Consider the following 23969-nt stretch of genomic DNA (forward strand, 5'->3'; position numbering starts at 1 on the left):
GAGGACCGCGTTTTACGAGTCGACTGGTACACAGAGACGCCGACTGACTCTCTCTCTCTCTCTCTCGTCTTTATTCTTCGGTTCCCATCCTTCCACTTCAAATGCGAAAAAAAAAACCTGGCCCAGTTGCCATGACAATCCAATCCATGCAGCTTGTTTTTTTGATGCTACAAAGTACTCAAAAAGCTCCCCTGCTGCTGTGATTTGACTGCCATCGCTGCACCAAGCCAGGTGGCTGCTTTCCTCGGGGAGCCCTTTCAAATAAAGGCATTCAGCCAAAAGACTTTGAAGTCCCACTGTAGACGAGCTCTCAATGAGAGAACACACTTCCTTCCTGTCTCAGCCCAACGCTTTGACGGGGAAGCTTAGCTGGGGCGCAACCCGTCATGTTGCAGTGTAAACGCTGCAGAATAAATAAATACATTTCACTGTACCTCATAATCCTCAATCCAGCTCATTTAAACTCCAAAATACAAAATGCTACAGAGTCTTGGTTTGTCAAATTGAGTGACTAGAGTGACACCAAATGGCGTTACTGAAAGCTTGTCAGCTCACGGCAAAGAAACACTCTTGACTTCGTATTGTATGCAATCCCAGGTTTAAAGGCCGATAGAGACAAACACTCATATAAACAAACCAACATGCTCACACACACACATGCGACACACATCTTGATTCAGAGGCTTGAAATAGAGAGAATAATCCTCTCTTTTGTTCAGCAGTTTAGTTCAGTTTAATTTTTTATCTTTGCCTGTTCAGTTTGGGTCAGAAGTTCATCCAGTGATGAAGTTCCCCCCATTCTCTTTATCCTCTCTTCCATCTCCAATGTCGCTGAGAAACAGAGAGGGGCGAGAACTGAAATTAAAAGAATATTGAAGACAGAATTGCTCGTCCTAAATTATTCCTTTCTCCTCTGAGGAATGATGTAAAAATGACAAAAGGTGAAGTTAGCTTTGATGGCGAATTCACGACGTAGAGGGAGAATACTAAGTGTTATTGCTCTTTTCGTGCAGTGCCAACATTGGTAAAAGGGCTATTTTTCTTCTGCTGACAGTGGGAAGGTTGATGTTGAAAGTAAGCATTCACATAACCATATTTTAAAAAAAAGTTGAATAAAAATGATCAACTTTAGAGCACACATAACAGACACCAAGAGCAATTTCTGAGCAGATACTGTATGTCAGGTCACATATAACTCTATGAGTGACAGTACTTTTAAATATGTTTCTAACATCACTAACCTGTCAACCAGATTTATTAAGTTCTAGCAATTTTTTGTCTAGTTTGTTTGGTCTTTTAATTCAATTATATATATATAATTAAACCATGTGATGCTTGACATAGAAAATATTAATTGAAAGGCCCTTTTCTTTTTGGTATTAATGGTATATTCATAAATATAACTGTTTTTAAGTGAGAGTTAAATGAAATAGGACACAAATGTGCCATGTTTGCTTTATTTTGAGGCAGCTTTATGAAGACTCTTTGCTTTTGTCAAATCCACTCCATTTTATCATAAGTAAATGTCGCAATAACCACAACATTGCAATACCGCACTATTGACAAGCCAACCGCATGTGATGGCAAGCAACTACCACAGTGTGACGAGGGGCTGGGCGTCTATTCTGCGCTGAGCATTGCACATTTTGTGGGGTTTTTTGTAATAGAAAAATGTCCCGCTTTGGGTAAAACGCTGCGCTCGTCACTGATACTTTTTTACCCAACCTTCCAATCACATTGGAAAAACCAAACTTCATGTTGGCTGCCAGCGCTGAATGACAACAACAATGGAGGAGAAATTAATACACGTGGACCAGCTGGTCTGTCCTCAATTTCTAAATGCTTCAGACTTCCCTTCATCCAGAATAAGTACTCTACCTCGTGCCAACATTTTTACTTCTGCAGATATTCTGTATCATAGCAACCGGAGGCAACCGAAGCGTCTCATTGACCCTCTCTGTTCTGCTTTTAACAATAAACGAGCATTTTATTTGTTATAAAACTGTCATCTTTGTCATTTTAAAAGAAACATCATAATAGCCTAACAATAAAGCTTATTTATATAGTCCTAAAATATGGAGAAAATACTTTATCCTCCACTATTAGTGATTGTTGAGCTAAGAGACTTCTAGTAGTCCGCAAGTTGCAGCATGCTAACAGAAAAATAACATATGTCTTTAATGTCTCATGGTTAGAGCGCACATCAACATGATGAGCCTCACTCTTTTTTTCTCTCACAGTAAATTCAATAGCTATGTATGATGCTCATTCACTCTCATAACACTGCACATAGGCACTCTGCATTTATTCATTAACCCTATTAATATATAACGAGCTGTCATTTGTCTTACTTCCCCCTTCCCTCTTCCGTTTCACTCTCTCTCTCTCGCTCTCTTTCCCCTACGCATCCCCTGATGTTTCAAACTGGTTTTTCCATATTCAGTAAAAGCCCTCAATAAATTTTATTTAATTCATTTTGCTGGAGGAATCAGGGCGGTGGATGGCTCTCTCACTCAAGTCCCATTTGCTAATGCTAATAAGGCAATTAAAGACATTTTTGCTTTCGAGCAATTTGCAGTGCTTCCTGCCCATAAAAAGAATGACCAATTGCTGAAATGGGAGACTGGTAAGAAGAGGGTTTTAACTCCATTTCAAAGAGAGACGCAGAGTGGTCAATAGGAGAGTGAGTGAAGATAATCACAGAGAGCAAACGGTCTAGTCTTGTGTTCACTCTAAACTTTGTTGAATGCTGTGATACGGAATAATCATTGCATTGGAGGAGATTGTGATGTTTCAAAGGGTCATAACTCCCACCAGCTAGGCGTTTCTGTGCTTTCATGCCATCCTGCTGCTTTTCATTCTCAGATTGACCCCAGAAATCTTATTAACGAGAAGCAATGGACTCATTTTGGCTTTAATTGTAGATGATTAACATCTCTATGTAGACATACGTTAAAATTGAATAAAAGTTGGAAAAAAACAAAGAAAGAAATCCTGTCAAAACCAAATAAAGTGCAAGAAAGGACACTTGCCTGAACATAAACCGTTACATTTTGAGCCACAACCTTCTGTGAGAGACTCCACTGTCACAGCATTATGTGTATCTTTACATTGCAGACATCACCTGCAACCTCAATCTGCTTTGACGGGTAAACAGAGTGTCGGGGTGAATTTTAATTTCTGCTAAGCAATCATTCTTTTGTCCATCCTCGAATCTCCCCCCTCACACTCCCCTCATCCTCCCCGCTGTGCCATTTTTCGCTCGAGCAACTAAGTGTGTCACAAATGTGGGTCAGTCGCCTTTTCTTTTCCCCGCTAAATTCATTTCAATTTTTGCTGAATGATAAGAAAGGTCTCTGGGGCAAGACAAGAAGAGCAGCAGTCTGCCCAACTGAAGATACCAGCTCCTCTACGAGAGCCTTCCTCGAGAGAGTCACATGACAGGAGGGGAGAGGAAGAGGCAACACCTCGCCCATTAGAAGATAGCGACATGGAGAATTAGTCTTCATCAGTACATTAGCAGTCAAGATGAAACCAAGGTGGCAGTGAAACCTTTTCACACAGCTTCTCCCTGCAGCCTCACTGTGCTCTGCTGACGCCCGTATGGTCTGTGCATCTGCGGCTTGGCTCCATGATTTGAATCAAATGCTTTTAAGACCTGTTGACTATCGCACATAATTGCCTGCGGTTTCTTTTACACGGAAGACGATAAAAAAAGCACTTCAGGGGAGAAGAACCTGACCGATACATCAGCTAATAGAAGAGGCTGATTTATGGGCTTTTGTTGCTGCCATTACTGCAGTTTGACTGAAAGTGAAAGCAGAGATGTTTGGGTCAACCAGTTGGCAATCACCTTTTCAGGTAGATGACGGTAGCTTGTGTTTATGTGGACCAAACCTGTGTGAAAAACTTGAGTTGTAGTGGATTTAATCACTGCTGATCATCAACAACACCAACACAAGAATAGATCATGCTTTACCTGAACCTCAATGCGAGGTTCTGTCCAGCTTATCCTCTCCTATTCCTGCATTTTAACCGTATGAAACATTCTTTAAAAATCTGAAACATGTAAAAGAAAGAGACCTGCAGGCCGGCAGAAGCCAGAGTTTTTTGGCTGGCTGACTCTATGACTCACCATCGGCTCTATGTAGGTAGTGGAGGCTGCTCAGCCTGTTTTTGATTAGAGCTTTTATCGTGATTGCAATTAGTGAATTTCACACGTGTAACAGGTTCTACAGAAGATACATATATTGCTATATATATATATAACTGTGTACCTGTGAGTGTTTAAACGTTTGATGAGCCCTGCAGCAGTAATGGCGGCGTGTCTACAACGAGGATCAGTGTAAATGCTAACGTAAGATTCTCACAGATATATTGGTATCAACATATTTGTTGGTAAGTATCAAGATCTTGCAGTACAGAAATGTTAAAGATGTTGTGAGGCTAGTACATGGTTTGTCCACAAGTTTATTCTTCAACTAATTTACTTCCACTGAGTACATATCAACGCTTTATATTTCTTTTTAAAAAAAGGAATTGGCCGCTATATAGTTTATTGGTCTCAGCATCCAGTATCAGTTTGGCTCTAGTCGATGATTTAATAAATATTCTATGGCCTCAGTTGTTAATCTGTTGTTGTTATATACCTGTAGTGGGTACTGGATCCAAATGTTCAGGTGACTAAATGGTAAACAAGGTCTCTAAAATGGTCTCTAATAAGTAACATTAGCAGACTTTAGCTTTTTACTGTTTACACTGCTGTTTAGGTAAATCATATTCTGTGAAGTTTTGTACTTACCCCAGTGTCCTGTCCTCTTTCCTCCCTCCTTTTGCTGTATCTAATGTTTACTTACTGATCAAACTGCTCCAGTTAGAGTCAGAGGAGATGAGTGGAGGGAGGATAACCAGAGAGAGTTTAGGAAGGGTGCCGGAGAAGAACAGACACAGACAGAAAGCTTTGCCCGCAGAGAGAAAGTAAAAAAAAGAAAAAATGCATTTCTCTTAGCCGTCCGATTTGTCCTGACTTCAAAGGGCCCATGGATTGCACTTAGGAGGTGTCTAAATGAGGTGATGTGAAAGATGAGAGCCAGAGCAGCGCTGTATCTGCCACTGGCAGTGATTCTCAAAGGACTTCAGTATACAGAGCCCCGGCACACAAAGACACTCGGATCACTTTCAGCCCGTAGACCTGAAAACAGAGAAGTGGTGTAGCGCAATGTACATTTTAGCCATTGCTTGAATGCCTAGAATTTCATTTGTGTTACCTGCAAAGACATGGTTCAAAAAGAAGAAGAAGAATATAGTGATTTGATGCATTGACAAAATATATTTTTCTACTTGACTAAAACTGTTGTTGGCTGTTTTGTAAAATAAAAAATAAAACGCTGTAATTCGTAGATATCCCACAAAATCAATTTGTATGTGATCTAACTAGGAAGTAAAAAGACTAACAAAAAAACCACACAGGGCGGGTGGGAGTGGGGGTGGATCTGTCAAACATAACCGATCTTTCACCCAGGAGACCACTGTGAACCGAGAAGTCAACGTTGATTTATTTGTCCCGTAACTTGCTTATAAAAGTAAAGCTATGTCCATAGTTATTTTTACCTATACCACAATATTTTACTATACCTAACTAAGTAGTTTTGTTGCCATAACCTAACTGAGTTGTTTCCTAAAAACATGGCTGTTAATCTTGAAAAGACCTTATAGGTGTAAAGAGCGGAAATCAACACGTGTTGCTGGACTTTCTTGGGAAAATCGACCAGAAATAAGATATCATAGGAACCATTATATGAGGATTCATTAGACTAAAACAATATGTGACATTGAAAAGTTGTGCATGTGTATACGTGCATCATAGTCCGTAATGTCTGTGTTTGTGTCTCGTCTGGCCTTTAATTGCAATTGTTTATGTTTAGTATGTTTATGCATTCCTACAAGTGTGTTTAAATCGCACCAGGACTCTGAAGGGAATCTCAGATGTTCCTCTGCAGCAGATATGAGCCGTCCACATTGTGCCTGAGGGAAGCCACACGGGGCGGAAGAACGTGGTGGAGGAGCTGAGGGCGGCGCGTGTCGTAGGGGGATCAGACAAGACAAGATGTGAACCGTCATGTTGAGACATGGGAGCTGCTGTCAAGACACGAGAAGACAGACGGGGAAGCGTGGAGGGAGGGGCGGGATGAGGAGGAACGGAGGAGGCAGATGTCCACGGAGAGGACAGCTGAGACGAGTGAGACGGAGAGACACATGTCGAAGATGGTGGAGGCAGAGATGGACAAGAGAGGACTGGAGTGAGCGAGGAAAAGAGGAAGCAGAAACAAAGACAGAGAGAGAGAGAGAGAGAGAGGATGACGGGCAAATGAGTGAAGCGGCTTTGCTTTCTCTGTCATCCCACTCGGTTCTGCTATCTATCAACGAGGAGTACACTCCCTGCAGTGTCCCTCGCCACGCTCCATCCGTCGCCGTGCATGCGGGTGTGTGGCCGCACATGTGTGTGTGTGTGTGTGTGTGTGTGTGTGTGTGTGTGTGTGTGTGTCCAACATTTGATTGGTCTCGGGTGCTCCAAGGGGGAAAAATTTGAGCCGAAGAGCCGGTCACATCATCGCTCTCAGTCCTCGAGTGTTTACAATGACTGAACACGGCGGACGCTGCAGATTGATGATAGAGAGCAGTTGGAGTTGTGTGTATGTGTGTATGTGTGTGCAGAGGTTTGAGCGTGTACACCCTATAGAGTTGTGTTTGTGAGCGTGTGTGTTACCAAAGCAGGAATGTGCGTGCTGATGTATAGAACAAAGCTTCCTGCAGCCTTTATCTCCACATTGGCTGTTTTGCGGAGCGTGGCGGAGGCTGATAGCCACTATCAGCCTCCGCCACGCTCCTCCATCGCTCGGCCTCACTGGTTTTTCCCCCACATAACCATTCCTCCCTCAAACCCTCCTCGCCGCTTTTGTCTCCTTTCTTCCCTCGTTCCCTCTGACCTCTAATCTCTGCGTCCTCTCCCCATCTGTCTGACCGTGACACTCAAAGTGATTACATACATATTTATGACTTAATTTTGTGTTTTTATGACTTAACTCTAAATGTATTTCCAGATGTCCTCATTCAACCCACTGAAAAGGCACATGTAGATTCATGTGTATGCATGGATATGATGGAATCAGTGAATCTAAATCCATAAAGAAAGATTTTCTTATCGTAATTCTAGACGTGCCTAGCGAATAAACTTACTTTGAGTGTTATCGTGATTCTGACTCGACATTTAACTCAAAGACATCTTAAGGTTCGAGGAAATACATTCGGAAAGCAGAGCCTTTAATCTCTCTAGCTTGCTTGCACATTATCCTCACTACAGAACCTGCTAGCGTTTGGGAAAGTCTCCACCTACATTTTAAAAAGCTGCATTAAGTCTGTGGAAGCTTGGCTCAGCAGTTTGCACTGTAGTTGGTGTCCAGGAGGGTAGACATGCAATTTCACTGTAAGGTAATGGGACTGAACAGCATTAGTTCATTACACAAGACAAAATAACGAAATTAGTCTGGATATCAGAAAATGAACTTTCAAAAGGACAGCCTGCAAAAGGAAGTCCAGAGTTTGAACGTTCTTTAGGTCAAATCTGGAAAGATGTGTGTGGACAAGGAGTGACTGCACCTGCTGAAGGTGGCAGGTGGATGGAGAACACAAGCTAGACCCTACAAAACAATTTACTTCTTCTATGATTATAATAATAATAATACAATAATAGATCAGTAATCTCTATTGAGAACAGATAACGGAAACAAGCGACAGTTGCTGCCCAAACTCTTAAAGCTCGTCTCAACCTTGAGACAAGCAACAAAAAAAAACACCGTGTTGCTCCCACATTGTGTTACGGATGCCTGGCTGAGATCTCTGTGTCCACACACCACATTCGTCTGTTGGCTAAGAAAGAGGACTTTACCCTTTTGAAAACCCAGATTTTGCAGCAGTGAAGGTTAGAGATGAAGCCCAATTTTTAAAACATCTCTCTGGATGGATGAGCAGCCTATTCAACTGCACATAGAAAGTAGGGTTATTAATTAAGACTTGAAGGCTCTTATTATCACAGTTCAAAATATATATTATAGATGTGCACTGGCTCCAGCTTTTGCAAAGCAGAGAAAATGCTATAAAATTCTTAATGTTGAATTTACATGATGAGGCATTAGATGGATGACTTTGTTGTTCTGGACACCTGCAGAGCTGCCAACTCTCCGAGGGCTCTTGAACCAGGCGGAGCCGCCAGATCGTGCCAAGTGCGGCAGGAGAGTGGCAATCTGGCTTTTGGTGGCGGAAATTATCTTCAACATGAACAATCTCATAACACATCATGTTTCTCAACACAGCCACACATTTGCCTGTATTGTAATAGAACATGTGGAGCTCCAAGCGAGTTTCCGAGCATTTTGGCCAGCCTTGATTTAACAAAGATGATGCTCACAGCATTTTACCACGATGAGAAGGTGGAGCAGAATGGTCGCTCCTGTTTTAAGACAAGTTATGGCAGTGCTGTAGCAACTGTATTCAACGTATCAAACACGCTTGTTGATGTGCAGAAGATGTGTGGAATAATTAAACAAAAGACAAGTTAGATGTGCACATAAGCACGAGAGGCTCTGTTGTCATTTCACAACACTGGAGCAGGTTGCTGAAAATCTAACCAGAGGATATGTTGATATTGACATGTTGAAAAGGACCTTACCCAACACCTGCAAGATATTACTATTGCCTACTGGGAGAGGTTTTACCTTTTTATAACCAGTATCCAGTGAGAGTTTGAGGGAAAATAAGGTGGGGTGAATGCGATTTCAAAGCCTTTCATTCAGACTGTGACGAGAAACTGTCCTTCGTCGGTTGCTTATGTCAGAGCTTTGATTTGTTTTGAAGATTTCATTGACATTTTTATGAGGAGGAGGAGGAGAGGGAAGGGAGAAAAAACTGGAGACATGGAACAGAGTGGACGGATGAAAAACAGAGCGAATTAGTTGCTCCGTCTAAATAGGCCCTTGGGCGGTCTCATGGCAATGCCAGACGCTCCAATTTGGCTCAGGGCCTTTGTCGCATGCCATACCTCATTTCTCTCCGACTTCTGCTGTCATTCTCCGCTTCATAGCGCGTATTAAAGCATATAATCCATGGAAAATGGAAATTATTTAACATGTAATAGGGCCTCTTTACACAGTTCAGAAATGTGTTGTCCACATGGTCATTTTTCCTCCTACGTACACGCTTTCTCCTCTTTTTGTCCGACTGTTTTGCATCTCTCTATGCATCTCTTCAGTCGGCCTCTTCAAATATGGAGGTTTTGTAACGTAATCACAGTGGGGCTTTTTAGAGTCGCTCCATAGGAACCGAGGACGGCAGCGGCAGAGTGGATGCGACTCTCAACCGAGTTCAAGCACAGCTCTCCTCGAGCCCTTTTCCCTCGTAACAGGCCGCGTTTCCTGGCAGCCGAGAGTCACTGGAGGGCCACTCACAGGGACCGGCACAGCAACTGTCTGGTTTCAGTGTGTGTTTTTGTTCCACGTAAAAATGATTAGGGTTGAAGCATCTGTGCCCAGAGTCCTCTGACCCTGAGTCAGTGCGCCTTTGAAAACTCTAAGAGAATGCTTCCCAGGCTTCCAAAGAGTCCTGGCATACATACTGTATTTATGAGAGCTTATTTTGGTCCGTGAGATGGCACGAAGGGGTGAGGGGGCCACCCTGACATGTTATACCAGTACAGTCTATGTGACCTCATGACACAAACCAGCAGCTTGTCAGCAGTCCTGTAAACAAACCACATCTGACTGGCTAGCAACAGGATCCAAGACATTACCATGCATTGCTGTAGATGACACAATGGAATTAACCATTACAAGCTTGTTTATTGGATTTATGATTTGTTTTATCTCTGTCCTTCTGCTTCTTCATTATTATTATAATGAAGAATAGGTAAAAAATCAATCCTGTCAATGTGATCCTTTCATGGTTCCCCATACAAAACCTCTCTCCCCCCTTCGTTTGCTCGGTGCGTACTCACCTCCCCCTCCCTTTCCTGCCTTCACTTTCTTCTCTTCTGGTCTCCGTTGCTCAGCAGAGGCCCTGAGCCCTGTGGAGTGCACATCCATTTTGAACCCAGAGGCTGTCAAGCATGCTGTTTGTAAATGAGCAAGCTAACCTGTGGCTTTCAGTCTCCCCACCTCCACTTATCCCTTTTCCCCTGTCTCTATCTCCCATTCCATGTTTCCCTAACCCTCTTCCCTTTCTTCTCACACTAACACATCCCTTTCCGACTCTGCGAGGCCCCATCGTCAGTGAAGACTCTTTTTTCCAAAGCACCTTGTAACAGACCATTTCCCAGCTAGCCTCAAGTCAGGTTTCGTGTATCACATTTCATACACGAGCGAGCTGCCTGTTCTTCAAATTAAAGAAAGAAAATGAGTAGTCTAACAGGAACATGGTCTATATATATATTAGATGTAGAGCCTGAAGCAGAGGCGTATTTGACAACAAAATGACTCACAGATCAATGATGAGTTTCCTGCAAACTATTATACAAACACCGCCCTCCTTACTCACTGCTTGGAAAAAGGAATTGGTTTCATTTTAAAAGAAAGACAGCATGTTGCAGATGTTGTGTTTACAGCAGCTACACAGCAGTGATAGACAATCAGGCACAGAAAACAGAGCTCGGGGGCCAGCGTATGTTAAACATGTTCATTAGTTTTTGGTACTTTCTCTCCTGCTGGCCCTGCTTGTTTCCTGGACGTGCCGTGGATCTTAATAGGCTTTGGAGCCCTGCTTTCTGTTTTGATGCACACAGACATGCCCAGAGAGAGATGGAGAGAGAGAGAGAGAGTGGGAAATAAGAGAGGGAAAGGTAGAGCAAAGAGTTGCAGGGGTGATAAATTAAGACAGAAATGAACAGATAAAGAACATATGTCAGTGGAAACAAATGAGGGATATTGAACAGGAGAAATGATGGCCTGGACTTCCTGACTGAACAAACTTTAATTAACTAACTGTGCGGTGTCTGCGCATATAAATCCAAGACAATATGAATAAAACGTCACTGGCATCAACTTTAGTGTACTTCTGCACATTGATCAAGTCTCCGCACACAAACGCTGACGCATGTTTATGGATGTCACGGTAATAGCGACACGTTTATCTTCTGTGTTAGCAGCTTGTCGCCCATACAGGCAGTCTGCTGTACCTTTAATGGGTCGGCTCCATAGGTTAATACGTAACCAGTGACGCTGCACCGGCTTAGATCTGTGTTAGCTATGCAGGGCTGGAGGGCACTAAAAAGACCCCATCAGCGAGCGGCTTCCTGTAGCCCCACTGTTCCACCAGGCCCCCCATGCGGAGCCCCGTCTCTCCAAAGAGACTTCAAAGGCAGGCATCCGCCGACCCGATGTAGGCGTTAACCTTTGACTCAGAGGCTCTCTCTGTGCAAACAGGGACAGCCTAATTGATGCTATGCACCACAGAGAGGGAATAACTTGTCCTCGTGGATTGCAGCCATGGAATAGAGTGCTTTAATTTCCGCCTTTTACAGTCTATGGAGACAGACAGTGGCTGTGCATCTACTGTAGCAAAGTGGCCACATATTTGACGAACTCTAGTTTCCAAGAGTTTGCATCTAGAAATGCTTCTTCTTTAAATATGCCCTTACACTGAAAAACGAATGATCTGTGTCCCAAGTTTATGTGCCGTTGTTGTACCTCCAGCATCTAACATAAACTAAGATGATTTTTTTTAAATAAATCAAAACAAACACCACTGAGGTAGGTATGGATTTGTAGATAAGGAAGAATGGCCGATCCATTATGGCCTTGAGATGGTCTGATAGTCAAGCCTCTGTCACTCATTGTATAGAAAGAAATTGCTGGGTGGGCACATAGTTTACTCTGGTTAATATTCTACCTCAACAGTTCGTATGATATTTACAAAAAAAACGTACGTTCTCCAAAGAAAATCCAGCAACATGTATCAGTTTCCACTCGTTACATGCATATGGTCTTTTCAAAATAGACTTCCTTCTTCACAGGTAGCGACTTTAGGTTTAGCTAGGTTTAAGTTAGAATTAGGCAACAAAACTACTTGGTTGAGTTCCTGGTTCATGACTACGTGGAGAACATACAGGTTTAATGGGATGTCTACGAATAACAGTGCAAGGTAAAGCAACAAACACTGTATGAGAACAGCCTTAATGGCTCCCTCTCAGAGAGGCAGAGAGATAATTCAGACTGATAAAGGGATGTGATGCAGGATAGTATTTTATGTGTATTTACTGCTAACCACATTACCTGCTCTTTAAGGGAATTGCAAATAAGCATGGAACAGTTAGTCCATGGACGGAGGAGGAATTGATGGATATCTGTGATGTGTGTACAGGTTGCCCTTTTCTGAACTTGGCATACAGGAGAGGATGCTGAAAACAATCTCTCCCTGTGCACATTGCATCATGGTGTCAATATTTCAGGGCTGTTATTTAGAATTCTGTCCAACTTTTCCTCTGCATCACTACAAGAAATATTGGAGCAGTAAGATGAAACAAAAAAGCTCTGACGTGGCTTTCCACACTGCCGTATCAATAATGAATTAAGGATTGAGCCAAGGTTTCCTTTCACTGAAAATGCTGAATACTTCACTTTTTGGGTTAAATCGTGATGTTGATATTTCTGTAGTTTTCAAGGCTTTCTCCTTTAGGGTGCATTGTTATGTGTCTTTGCCAGTTCAGCACTGCTCACACAGCCGACTCCATCCAAGCGGTGGCAGAACATTGTGAATGGGTGGAGTGTTTTGCATCCAACCAGTTTTTTTCCCTTACCAACAGTGATTCCAGTGGTGTGCTGCTGCTGAGTATTTTGTTTGGTTTCTAGCATGTCTCACAACCCACCATGCCTGACATCATGAGGAAATTCAGATCCAGAACCTGTGTGTGCTCGTTTAGCTTGGTCATTAGTCAAAAATGGGAACTCTAAACGTTTGTCCTCATTTAGTGAAGCTTCTGTAGGCCAGCGTGTCATTAGGGTAGGATCCATCTGTACTGAACTACTCCCACATGGCATCGAGTATTAAGGCTAATGTGTCCCTAAACCCTTGTTCACACACACATGCACACACACACACACACAGGGCCTTTAGCCACAGGTGGCTGGTCTGGAAGTGGAAAGGGTTGCTAAAAGGTTTCCCTTCAGCCTAGATCCCTAACAGCTCACCCCTTGGGCTCTGAATGTCTGTCGTTGGAACCTTTGCATTGGTTGACATTGATACTGAATTAGCTGTACTTCTTTTTGTTTACAGGATACGGATCTACTGGATATAGCGTACATAAAGGATGCCAGAAATGGAAAGTGCACCAAATTGCCAAAGGTAAGCCTGCAATTAACTGATTTGAGTTACTTGCCCAGCCCCAAGTACTGTGCCAATTCTTCAAATGTCTCTGCCAATTCCTCTGCTCTACGTTTTCGGGTTGTCCGTACATCCCATTGTGATGAATGCAATATCTTGGGAATGTCTTTAAATTTGGCACAAATGACCACTTGGACTCAAGGATGAACTGCTAAGAGTTTTGGGTTTTCATTGGCCATAATTCAATATTTGATATGCTATGAATTTAAATTTCTGATAAGATAAAATGATAAAGTGATTGTATTTTGGACAGACATGTATGTAAACTACAACCTTACTGGTTGGCTGAGACATACTACCACAAGATAGTTATTCTAGGTGGTCTATGCTATATTAAAGAACAATAGTTTCAATATTGTTCTTGTTTTTGTCCGTTGAGGCTCTGGAAACACAATGAGCCGTGTTCTGAGAAGAAAGAGGAGGTCTTTTTTTGGGTGATGATATGCTTTGTAAGTGTTTATTTTTGCACAGAAATGAAAGCCATGAGTGGGTGTTGAGCCTGACTATGAATCAGACACTGTCTGCATCCATCTATCCGTGAACTCGGTTCCAGACAGGATGGAAATTGTTGGAGGTGGTTGTAATTGTTGAGACTTGTATGTTCAGAAATGGGTGTAGTTGTTTTGTATGGGAGGTGTAGCCAGTGTAATTATCTTTCATATGACCTTCAGATCTTCATATTTTGCATTGATGGGACTTCTGATTAATGGTGCTCACAATTCATCTGCATGTATTTAGTTCTTAGACCGTGATGTGAAGACAAAAGCGAGGAAGTGAAGCTTGAATGACAATTACGATTGACAAACACGATTTGAATTCAAACCCACACAGTGCATGGATGGTTTCCATTTTTCCGAGGGTATCCAAATTGTTATTTCACAGCCAATTAAAAAGGCATTTTGATTGTGAGCGATGAGAAAATAATTTGTACACATATTCTTTTTTCTTTTTATCTGGCACGCTGCAAACTGTCAAATGAATTTGGCACATTGTGGTGCAGAGACAAAGCCAAAAATCAGTTCTCGCTGTTAAATTCCCACTTGCCAAGCAATGATGAGAACAATAACCTGCATTCTTTTGCACTTTCTTATTATATATATATATATATATATATATATATATATATATATATATATATATACCTGCTTAATTACTCAATTTCACACATCCGTTGGATCTATTTAGTCTAGTGATGAGCCGCTGCTACATAGCAGTGTCAGTCTTCATCGTTTTGACTCGGTGCAGCGGGGGAAGCGAGTGGGGGTCGCGCTCTGCTGCTCTGTTTGGGGGAGTGAGTAATGATGGAATGAGTACAATATAACACTGAGAGGATTCATGCATTTCTAAACAGCTTACAGAGTGATGCAACCCGGAGAGGAGACACGACCACGTGACAGGTAAGATGGTCGAAGCATTGGAAATCCATTACTGGTTGATGGAGCGGTGATGCACCCTGGGCATTGTAATGGTAGCTCCAGTGAGACACATTGTCTGAAGAGTTGATGGGATGAGGAGAGGAAAGGGGAGAGGGAGGGGGGAGTGATGAAGAGACTGTGGGGATGAGAGGGAAAAGCAAGGGGAGGATTTTTCTGTAAGGTCTGCAGAAGGATGAGAGGAAGGACACAGAGATGTTCAAAGAAAGACGTCACGAGAAATAATACCAGACAGCGGTGGCTGTAAGTGGACGGCACTTTCCACAGCTTGCTTCTCAAGTGTTTCTCGTTCAAACGTTTAAAGGATCTTGTCATAATGGTGAAGGTTGACAGTGATCATGATGCTGCTAACTTAAGCCTGAGAGAAATGCACAAAAGCTGAAAGATTTTTTTTTCCTATTCAAACAAAAATCTTTTTGAAATGATGGTGTTGGTTGTGCAGAACACATACAACTGATTTACACAAGTACAGAAATCTGAATTGTTGACAGTAAAACACACATATGAGTCACGTGTCGGAGTGCCACACAGAAAATGTGCTTAAAAATACACAATAATGACATTTGAACTTTGGCAGGACGATATGGCCAAAACCTCCCATCACGATATAGATAATTTTATTTTTAGGAAGCGGTATATATCGCGATATATATACATAGTTTAATTTCTATGTTACGATATATACCACGATATAGATCATTTCATTTCTAGGTAGCAGTTTATATCACAATATAGATTATTTAATTTCACGGTAACGATATATCTCACGATATATATAATACATTTCTATGTGACGATATATATCACAATATGGCATGTTTTCTAGGAGTTCATTAAATTAGTTGTCTGTTTCTTTTCTATTCTTTTGAGTAACTTAAATACATGACAAATTAAAAGTATTTTCTCTTTTAAGTAACAACTTAAGTGCAAAATAATCAGATTTTCTGAAACATTTGTGTTGGTATGTGCGTGTTTTCATCAATTCAGATGACGTAATTGTATATCATGATATCTACATATATGATTAATCATGATATTATTCAACTGAAAGATGATTCCAATCATATGGAATTATTGCCAAGCCCTAATTTAAACGTTTTAAACAAATTTGAATCAACCCTAGTCAAAAGTTATTACTGAAACTGATCGATACATTATGGATTTGTAAGTGCTCTCTGTCCAATGTTGCACCCACATGAGAGGTTAAATGAAGCAGAAGCAGATTGAAAGAGGAAAATATTTTTCCAGTCACCATTATTTCCAGTTTAAATTGAATAGTCTTCAAGTCAAACTGCACATAAGACTCCCATTTTTTTACCGTCTTGTTGTTGCGTCTGTTGATTTTATATTTATATGCTCTCTACTCTTTAAAGCCCGTACCGCTCTTTTCTTCTCTCGCTCAAGAGCTCCCTTGGCAGCATTCATTCATTCATGCAAATGCTGGAAACCAACGCACTCACCGAAACGAGACGAGATGTTGAACTCGTGATGACATGCCGGTAAAAAGCTTCAGAAGTGCTTTTATTGTGCCACTCATGAGACCCGCGTCTAAGCCCAAATATTGTCAGACTCCGACGCAATCATTCTCAACAGACTGGAAATGGACTCCAGATGGAAAGGCTGTTTTGAGCTCTTGTTTCTACAACAGCTCGAGTTTCTTCATATTGTCTTTGAACATCGTCGGAATTTCTGTCCGGTCGCCATTTATGTTCTGAGCCCGCTGCTGTGTTCATCGGCTCGTCACAGCGTGTGGGCGGCACGTCTGCCCTCTGATGAACTTATGCCACCCTGCCCACGGGCTCCAAGCTCCTCAGTTGTGATTCATACATTTTCACTGTCAAGAAACACACACACACACACACACACACACACACACTGAACACACTGAACACAAATACACTTGATGGAGAGGAACGCTCACTACCACTTGCACGTGGCTGTGATGTATATACTCTATACACAAACACATGCTGAGCAGAACTACGAAACAGGATAAAACCAGTAGCCTTTGTTCCGCTGTGCCGACAATCATGATGCTAATTAGCATGTGTCCGACCCGTCGTAGCTCAGGCTGATTAGATCGGCCGCTTGTCAGAATGACAACCTTTGTTTGACGGATGGCTCCAGCAATAAACCACACACCCAAAGGCCTGGTGAGCAAAGCAAAGCGCTAATATTCATCCACTTCATATAGCCACAAATAGCTGGCAGATTTGTAATATTCAACGCATGGAATGGGCATGAAGCGTGCCTCTCATTTTTTATGGTTCTTTTCACATGCATTGGTTATCATGGAGTATTCAAATGGGTGTAGAGGCCGGTTGTCCTTTACCCAAGTTAAAACTGTGGTGGCTCTTTCATGCACTATGAATAGTGTGCGTTTACCCGCTGGCAACTGACCACCCCGCCCCCACGGACTCAATATATTTTATAGATCCAAGGCAACTAGGCTGTAGACATTTTGCACACACATCACTAAAGCTTATTTTGTGTGACAGTGAGGCCGAGCACACAACTTCACAGCGCCACAACTGTGCTCTGCAACAGAATATTCGCCTCTTTCTTGCTAATGTCCTGCTTTAATACAGCTCCTCACGAAAGGCACTGGATCAAATTGGTCCAAAGAGGGTCCAATAAAGTTGACAATCAGGAAACCTGTTGCGGCTCTGGCTGGCTGTTCATATTTGTGAATCAATGTTTTGCAGTTCAAAGAAGACATTTTAAGGAAAAACTTTATTATAAATCTTATGATTTAGAAACCACCTTAAAATTAGCTATTGAGTCTTTCAGGACCCTTTGATTGAAACTTCAGACCGAAGTTGGTCTCAGACCCTTTGATTGAACATTAATTTGTTTTTTTCTTTTACCTTGCACAGATCAAGTATTTAGTATTATCTAGTAGTATTATTTTCTCAAATAATTTGTTTCAAAAAGGCACATTGCTTCTCGAAATGTAAATTTCCTACCTAGGACAAAGGTTTATTCAATCGACAGGGTCTCAAAAAACCTAAAAAGTATACAACTGACCCATGAAGACACATGCAGTGGAGATAATTCATTTCAGAACCACCTGATATTTGATCAAAGGTAGCCTTCCATTGGTATATGTCACTTTAATACTGTCTTTATAAGACTCAAATTTATTTCAAACATTTAAAGGGAAGGTCCAAAAGAGTCTTTTTTGTAGTTAAATGAAACCCTGACGATGGACAGTAACGTAGTGCCAAACAGTTCACAAGTTCCATGTTAAAACTGAAAGAGAAAACACATGATTTACTACATACATGTGTATGAAATACATGTGATACATATATATATATATGTCAATACATTTTGGGAAAAAATGGGATGTGTCCAAAGCCCCTTTTCACGGTACCAGACCCCACTGGTTCAAACCATTCCCTCATATTGTCTCCTAATTAAATTTGCCGATTAGTTTGTTCCTACACAGCATGTTCCCTCTCCTCAGCACCAACCAAACAACCAAAGTCACATCTGCAATCTCTCGAGTACACCACTATGTTCAGAAAACTTCGACTTCACTCCGTCTCCTTTCCCAGCGAGAGGGTGCATTATTGTCAGGCCGCCCCTCTGCTTCCTGGAGCCGTTCTTCTGTCTCAATTGTTCTCTCTTAGCAGAACTGGCAAGAGGGAAAATGTAATCAGCATCTCACCATGCTGCTTACAGTAGGTGTCTGACAGACGAAATTACATGCTTTCTCTCTGTCTCTTTGACAACCGAAGAGATATCTGTCTGAGAAATGTTGTGCTTGTGCTCAGTGGCCGTGCAGTTCAGTATTGTACATACATCTTGGAAATGGAAAACCTTAATGATTTAGAGTTCTATACCTCAGACTTCATTCTCAGGTCTTTCCATTTTTTTCTAGTGTCTGTAAGAAATCAAGTACAGCTGCTATTGGAGGGCAGAATGTGGTCTGATAATCCAGATATCCTTATCTTACCCCAGCCGGAGTCGGCTACATTCGAGGTGAATTATTTTGCAGCCTGTGTGTTAAATTAGACATGAGGATCACGTAGCTCATCCATCCCATGATGCATAGGATCAGGCTGAGGCACTGCTGACTGAGTGTGGCAAATGGTTGTGTGGACTCTTGCATGCTCACACACACAGACACAAAAGGGGTTGTACTCAAATCAGCAACCACACTCTGGTTTGCAGTATTGGTGGATTTCACACACACACACACACACACACACACACACACACAAGGCATGCTTGCTGGTGGATGTTAAAATAATCAAAATGAACTGAGAGGGGAACAAATTGATTTCTGGGATGTTTTTCATAGAGGATCGTTAACAAAGGTGGTGTTATCAGCAAAGAAACACATGGAAATCTTTCTCAACTCCAAAAACAAACTGGGAAGCAACCACAATCCTGCTTCTACAGTAGGGTAATATTAAAAGATGGATTATGTTCTCTAGGTCCTTAACATCAACAGCAACACTTCATTTGAAAAATAAATTCTTATATGGCTTTATTTGATCCATGTTGTGTTGACAGTGAATAAAAATGTAATGAGCAGACAGAAGTCAGCAGCAGAATCAAGGCTATGTTATTCATTTCCTCCAGAGGTATCTGTTCCTTCAGGCTCTTATTGTGAGGTGAGAGGAAGTGGCCGCCAGCTCAGTTACAGTCTAAGCTCTCAGCAGAGAGGACTGCTGCTAAATGCAGAGCAGCTTGTGTGTCCCCAGCAGTGTAACGGGATCTAGGAGAGGCCAGCAGGCCATTATCACCAGCGCTCTGTCTGGCCAACAAAGCTCCGTCCGCCCCAGCAGTAAGTGCTAAACAGCTCCTCAGAGTGCACAGCGAGCTACTGTGGGGTTTAGATGTGCCCGTATCTAATGCACAGTCAAGGCGGCTGTGTTGTGACAGTGTTTTCAGAGGTGATTACATAGTTCAGACAGTCAACACAGAACTGTTCATACAGTATCAGTGTCCTGGTGTTTATTTTTGGAAAATGTGGAGCGGTGCCTCGTCAAATCCGTGCTTCTTTTCTTTGGTTACAAACCAGAAAACAGACCCATATCGTCCCTTTCGGCTCAAACAAAGGAGAAAATAAATAAATAATAACAGCTTCTTAAAAATTAATAGTACAAGCAAGGAATGCTTTTTTAAAATCTTCTCTCTAAGGCATGTTTTCTTTTTCGTCGAGGGGCTTGAAGGCTCTCGCTGTTACAGTGCTTATTTCCGTCATCTGTGCTGTCTGGCGTGTATCGATGAAGGATTGTGTCACAGTGTGAGCTCCAGCTGCAACAATCACAGCCCTTTCAAATCTAACGACGTTGCCATGGGCAAGGCCTTAGTCTGACCCTGGACACTCCCACCCTCCTGCATGACAAGATGAATGGCTGAGAAAGCATGGAAACATTACGTCACACGAGTTCAGTCACAGTGCATGGAACGCCCGGGCGACTGTGGGCTTGTGATGAACGCTGTGCGCTGTCAAAGGAAGAGTCTGCAACCGTAATGAAATGAGTGACAGCCGGTCAAGATATACGACCTCTGCTGATATGTCAAACGTTTCTCAGCAGCCCACGGTAGCTTTAATTTCTGGTTTGCTTTACAGTGGCAGAAGGAGATTCCTCTAGAAACAGAAAAAATCTCCAAACATAGCCTAATAACAGCTTTGATGAGTGTGCAGGTGCATCTGCTGCTGGTGGCATATTGTGACACGCAACATTTATAGCAAGTCCAGTTGAGCTGCGGATCAGCTTCTCACAGAGCCGATGCTTTATTTGTGTGTGTGTGTGTGTGTGTGGAGAATGATAATATCTGTGCTGCGTAGATGTGTTATTTTCAGTGTGTTTCAATGATAATGTCTGCAGGAGGTATTTAAATGCAAACAACCATCGTCTCAAAAGCAATTCAAAAACCCTGATCTCCCCTGCTGCACAACTGTTGTCCAAGAGAAATAGCAGTTTATATTTAGTTGGCAGCACGTCTTGCTCCCGATGATTGACCATAGATTAGTGTCACATATCAGTGTGTTGAAATAGTGGACCTGAGACCATAAGTGTTTGGTAGCGTATTAATGATCAAATCCTTAAGAATGGCAATTGTGCAAAACAAGCACTGATGGTTTGGGAGATGAGCAGCTGAATGTAAAAGGAAAACGTGGGAGGACAATCAATGATAATGAGTCTCCACCAAGGCCTTTGTCAGAGAGGCTGAGAGACGGATAGAGAGCGTGTGTGTGTTTGTGTGTGTGTGTGTGTGTGTGTGTTCAAGAGACGAATGGAGATTGAGGGAATTATATCTGTGGCTTTTGTACTACAGTAGTAGTGCAGAGCGGAATTCTTTCTATATGCATTACAGTGAAGTGATGTCATTTTCTGAACCGACGGTTCTAGCTGTTCTATTACTTGCATTTACCCACATAGTCATTATGTCCACACTACAATGATTATTTATCAAAATCTAATTTTGTAAATATTTTGTAAAAGCACCAATAGTCAACAATACAATTTAGTCCTGGACATTTTGCACAAGATAGTATTCAGAATTGAGAGGTGAATTTTGCTCTTAGAAATAGCTTTAACAAGTAAACGATTATCTTTTACAGTTTGTATGGATTGGTGCCAAACTGTAGTTATGAATCAGTTTTTAGCTTTTTTTCTTCTATTTCAAAGCTCAAAGCAATCAGGATTTTATGAAACGTCTATGCTGAAGCTGAATGTGACTTTTCATAAAAGACTGAGGAGCTCTGTCAGAATGCTCATGGGTTGGAGTAGAATAAAATAAAGACAATAATTGAATGAAAAATATATATATTTGTTTGTGGTAAATGTGAATGAATGGAAGTGTTGCTTTCCTCCCCCAGCGGACTCGGAGACATTTCAGTGCACAGAGGCATGACCGAACTGTCTGTCAGCTGACAGGGTCTGGAGGGAGAAGTCCCACACACTCCCAATTTAGATTCACGCACTCACGCACACGCTGTGTTATATTGAGTTCTGAAATAAACATGCCATCACCGTAGGCTGTATATAAGATGTGGTCACCGTTTCAAAGCCACGAGTTTGGCATTTTGGCCGTCGCCTTCTTGTTTTTTTTCAACCATAAGTGAGGGTGAAGCAAAGTACAACTGAACTCTGAGTACATCATTTTGTACTCAGTCTCTGATGAACTGAAAGCACACTGCGAAAGGGTCCTAAAGCATACCCTGCTTCATGGTCTATTTTACTCTAAATGGGACCATCATTTACTAAATGAACATCATGCTGTATTGAAGAAGACTTGAAAGTAGAGACTGAGACCATAAACTCATGTTTACAATGTTTACTGAGGTAATAAATCAATAGAGAAGTAGAGTCATTTTCTCATAGACTTCCATACAATCTGATTTCTTTGTTACAACCAAAATGAGTCGCCCCCTAATGGCCATTAGAAAGAATGCAAGTTTAAGGCACTATCGCATTGGTTTCACTTTTCAGACCCCGAAGTTTCTGCACTACCAAGCATGAATCTTCCACTCAACATTTGACTCTTTTTCGCTCTCTTTTTAGTCAATTCAGTCAGCGCCAATATGTGGAGAAGAGGTTGGATACAGTAATACGGCCGCTAGGTAAATAGCAGTTTGCAGTAAGAGGTGATTAAATTAAACGGTTTTAGGACTTATTGATTTTCATAAAAGAAACCGCAGTGCCATTTGTCATCAGTCAAAGACAAGCAATTGATCAGCATCACTCATGGATGTAACCTCCAGGCGAGCAGCGGCAGAAGGGATTGAGAAAGGTTCAGCAGAGAGAGAAAATAAAAATTAAAAAAAAGCAAAGAGAAGATACGCATGCTGGATCCTGATGGGTTTGGGTTTGATTCTCCAGTCGATTACTTAGGTTATCCCTGCACACGGATGAATTCCCCCGGTGAGAAGCTGGCCATCTCATTACCGCTCACGGAGGAATGGAAGGTGATGCTCTCTCGCTCTCTCTTTGGACTACCTCTGAAGCTACTTCCTGTTCCCAGCTAACGTGAGACGGGAAGCTGCTGGACCGAGATGAATGAGGAAAAGAATGACCGAATGAATGAACAGATGAAATAGAGACTGTGATGAACAGAGCAGCCTGTGTCAGAGCAAAGGGAAAGTTACCAGAGCGCATCCAGAGATGACTATCTCGGTGAAAAGGCTGGAGGGAGCACAATGGTGCACCTGTGCAGGTAAAGTTCCCACCTTTAGCAAACCCCTATCTGGTATGTCTGAAACAATTTACCCAGGAAAAGAGTATTCTTCCTTTGTATTATTTTAGCTTGGTAATGAAAATAACATAAAAGAGAGAACAGGGGGGGGTTTAGTTCTATGCTTTATGTCTCAGCCAAAACAAATAAAAATCATTTTTCACCCAAAGCTTCACAAACAAGCTGTTACATCCAATAATATAAGACATTCACAGTGTATTTGTTCCTTAGTTAACCCACTTATTGAATTTGGCAAAGTCAACTCTGTGCGCTGCACATTGTATCATGAGAAATTGAAACAGAAGACTATTGGTTAGATGGAATCAGAAAGACTCATTGATTCACAAAGCAATCCACACACAGGAGAGGAAGACAAAAACAAAAGCATTATATAACAAAACAATGGAAGAAGGATTGCAATTTGATTATCTAAAAAAGTGATAAAAACATTGGAACACATACAGATATAAAGGTTGTGTAGAAGGAGGTTTGATCTGTATCACTGGGAGGAGAAATGATTAGATATATACCCAACTCAGCAGCCAGGACCTTTAAGTCTTGAAAGAACTAAACTGCTAAAAACTTTCAACACTGAAACAAAAGCATTGCTGGACCATCGTCACTGTGCTGGTATCAGTCTATTCCAGTAACTTGATGGTTTCAATGAAATCAGATGTGACATTTTGTTAACGCATTAGGGTTTACCCAGTGGAACTGGACCCGATCAAATAAGTCTGTCGGCATTTACGTTGGTGAGGAAAAATCGGTGTTAACATGGAACCCCATTTGTCTTTCAATTAAGCTCCTACAGACCAGTCCACACTTACAGTATAGATAGATCGATCTATCCACACACACCAGATAAGGTCAAGTACCCTTTCATGTCATGGTCCATATGTGTGACTCCTCTGG

General features: G+C 41.8%; 1 protein-coding gene across 1 annotated transcript in view; it reads left to right on the top strand.

Moving 5' to 3' along the window:
• Positions 1 to 23969, top strand: part of LOC129106900 (1-phosphatidylinositol 4,5-bisphosphate phosphodiesterase beta-1) — a 113563-nt gene that overhangs the window by 18402 nt on the left and 71192 nt on the right. Inside the window, exon 3 of the mRNA XM_054618173.1 lies at positions 13318 to 13386. Within this exon, the coding sequence (XP_054474148.1) occupies positions 13318 to 13386 (69 nt within the window). The remainder of the gene's footprint in view (positions 1 to 13317; positions 13387 to 23969) is intronic.

The sequence above is a fragment of the Anoplopoma fimbria genome, chromosome 18 (assembly GCF_027596085.1).
Source record: "Anoplopoma fimbria isolate UVic2021 breed Golden Eagle Sablefish chromosome 18, Afim_UVic_2022, whole genome shotgun sequence".
Lineage (NCBI taxonomy): Eukaryota > Metazoa > Chordata > Actinopteri > Perciformes > Anoplopomatidae > Anoplopoma > Anoplopoma fimbria.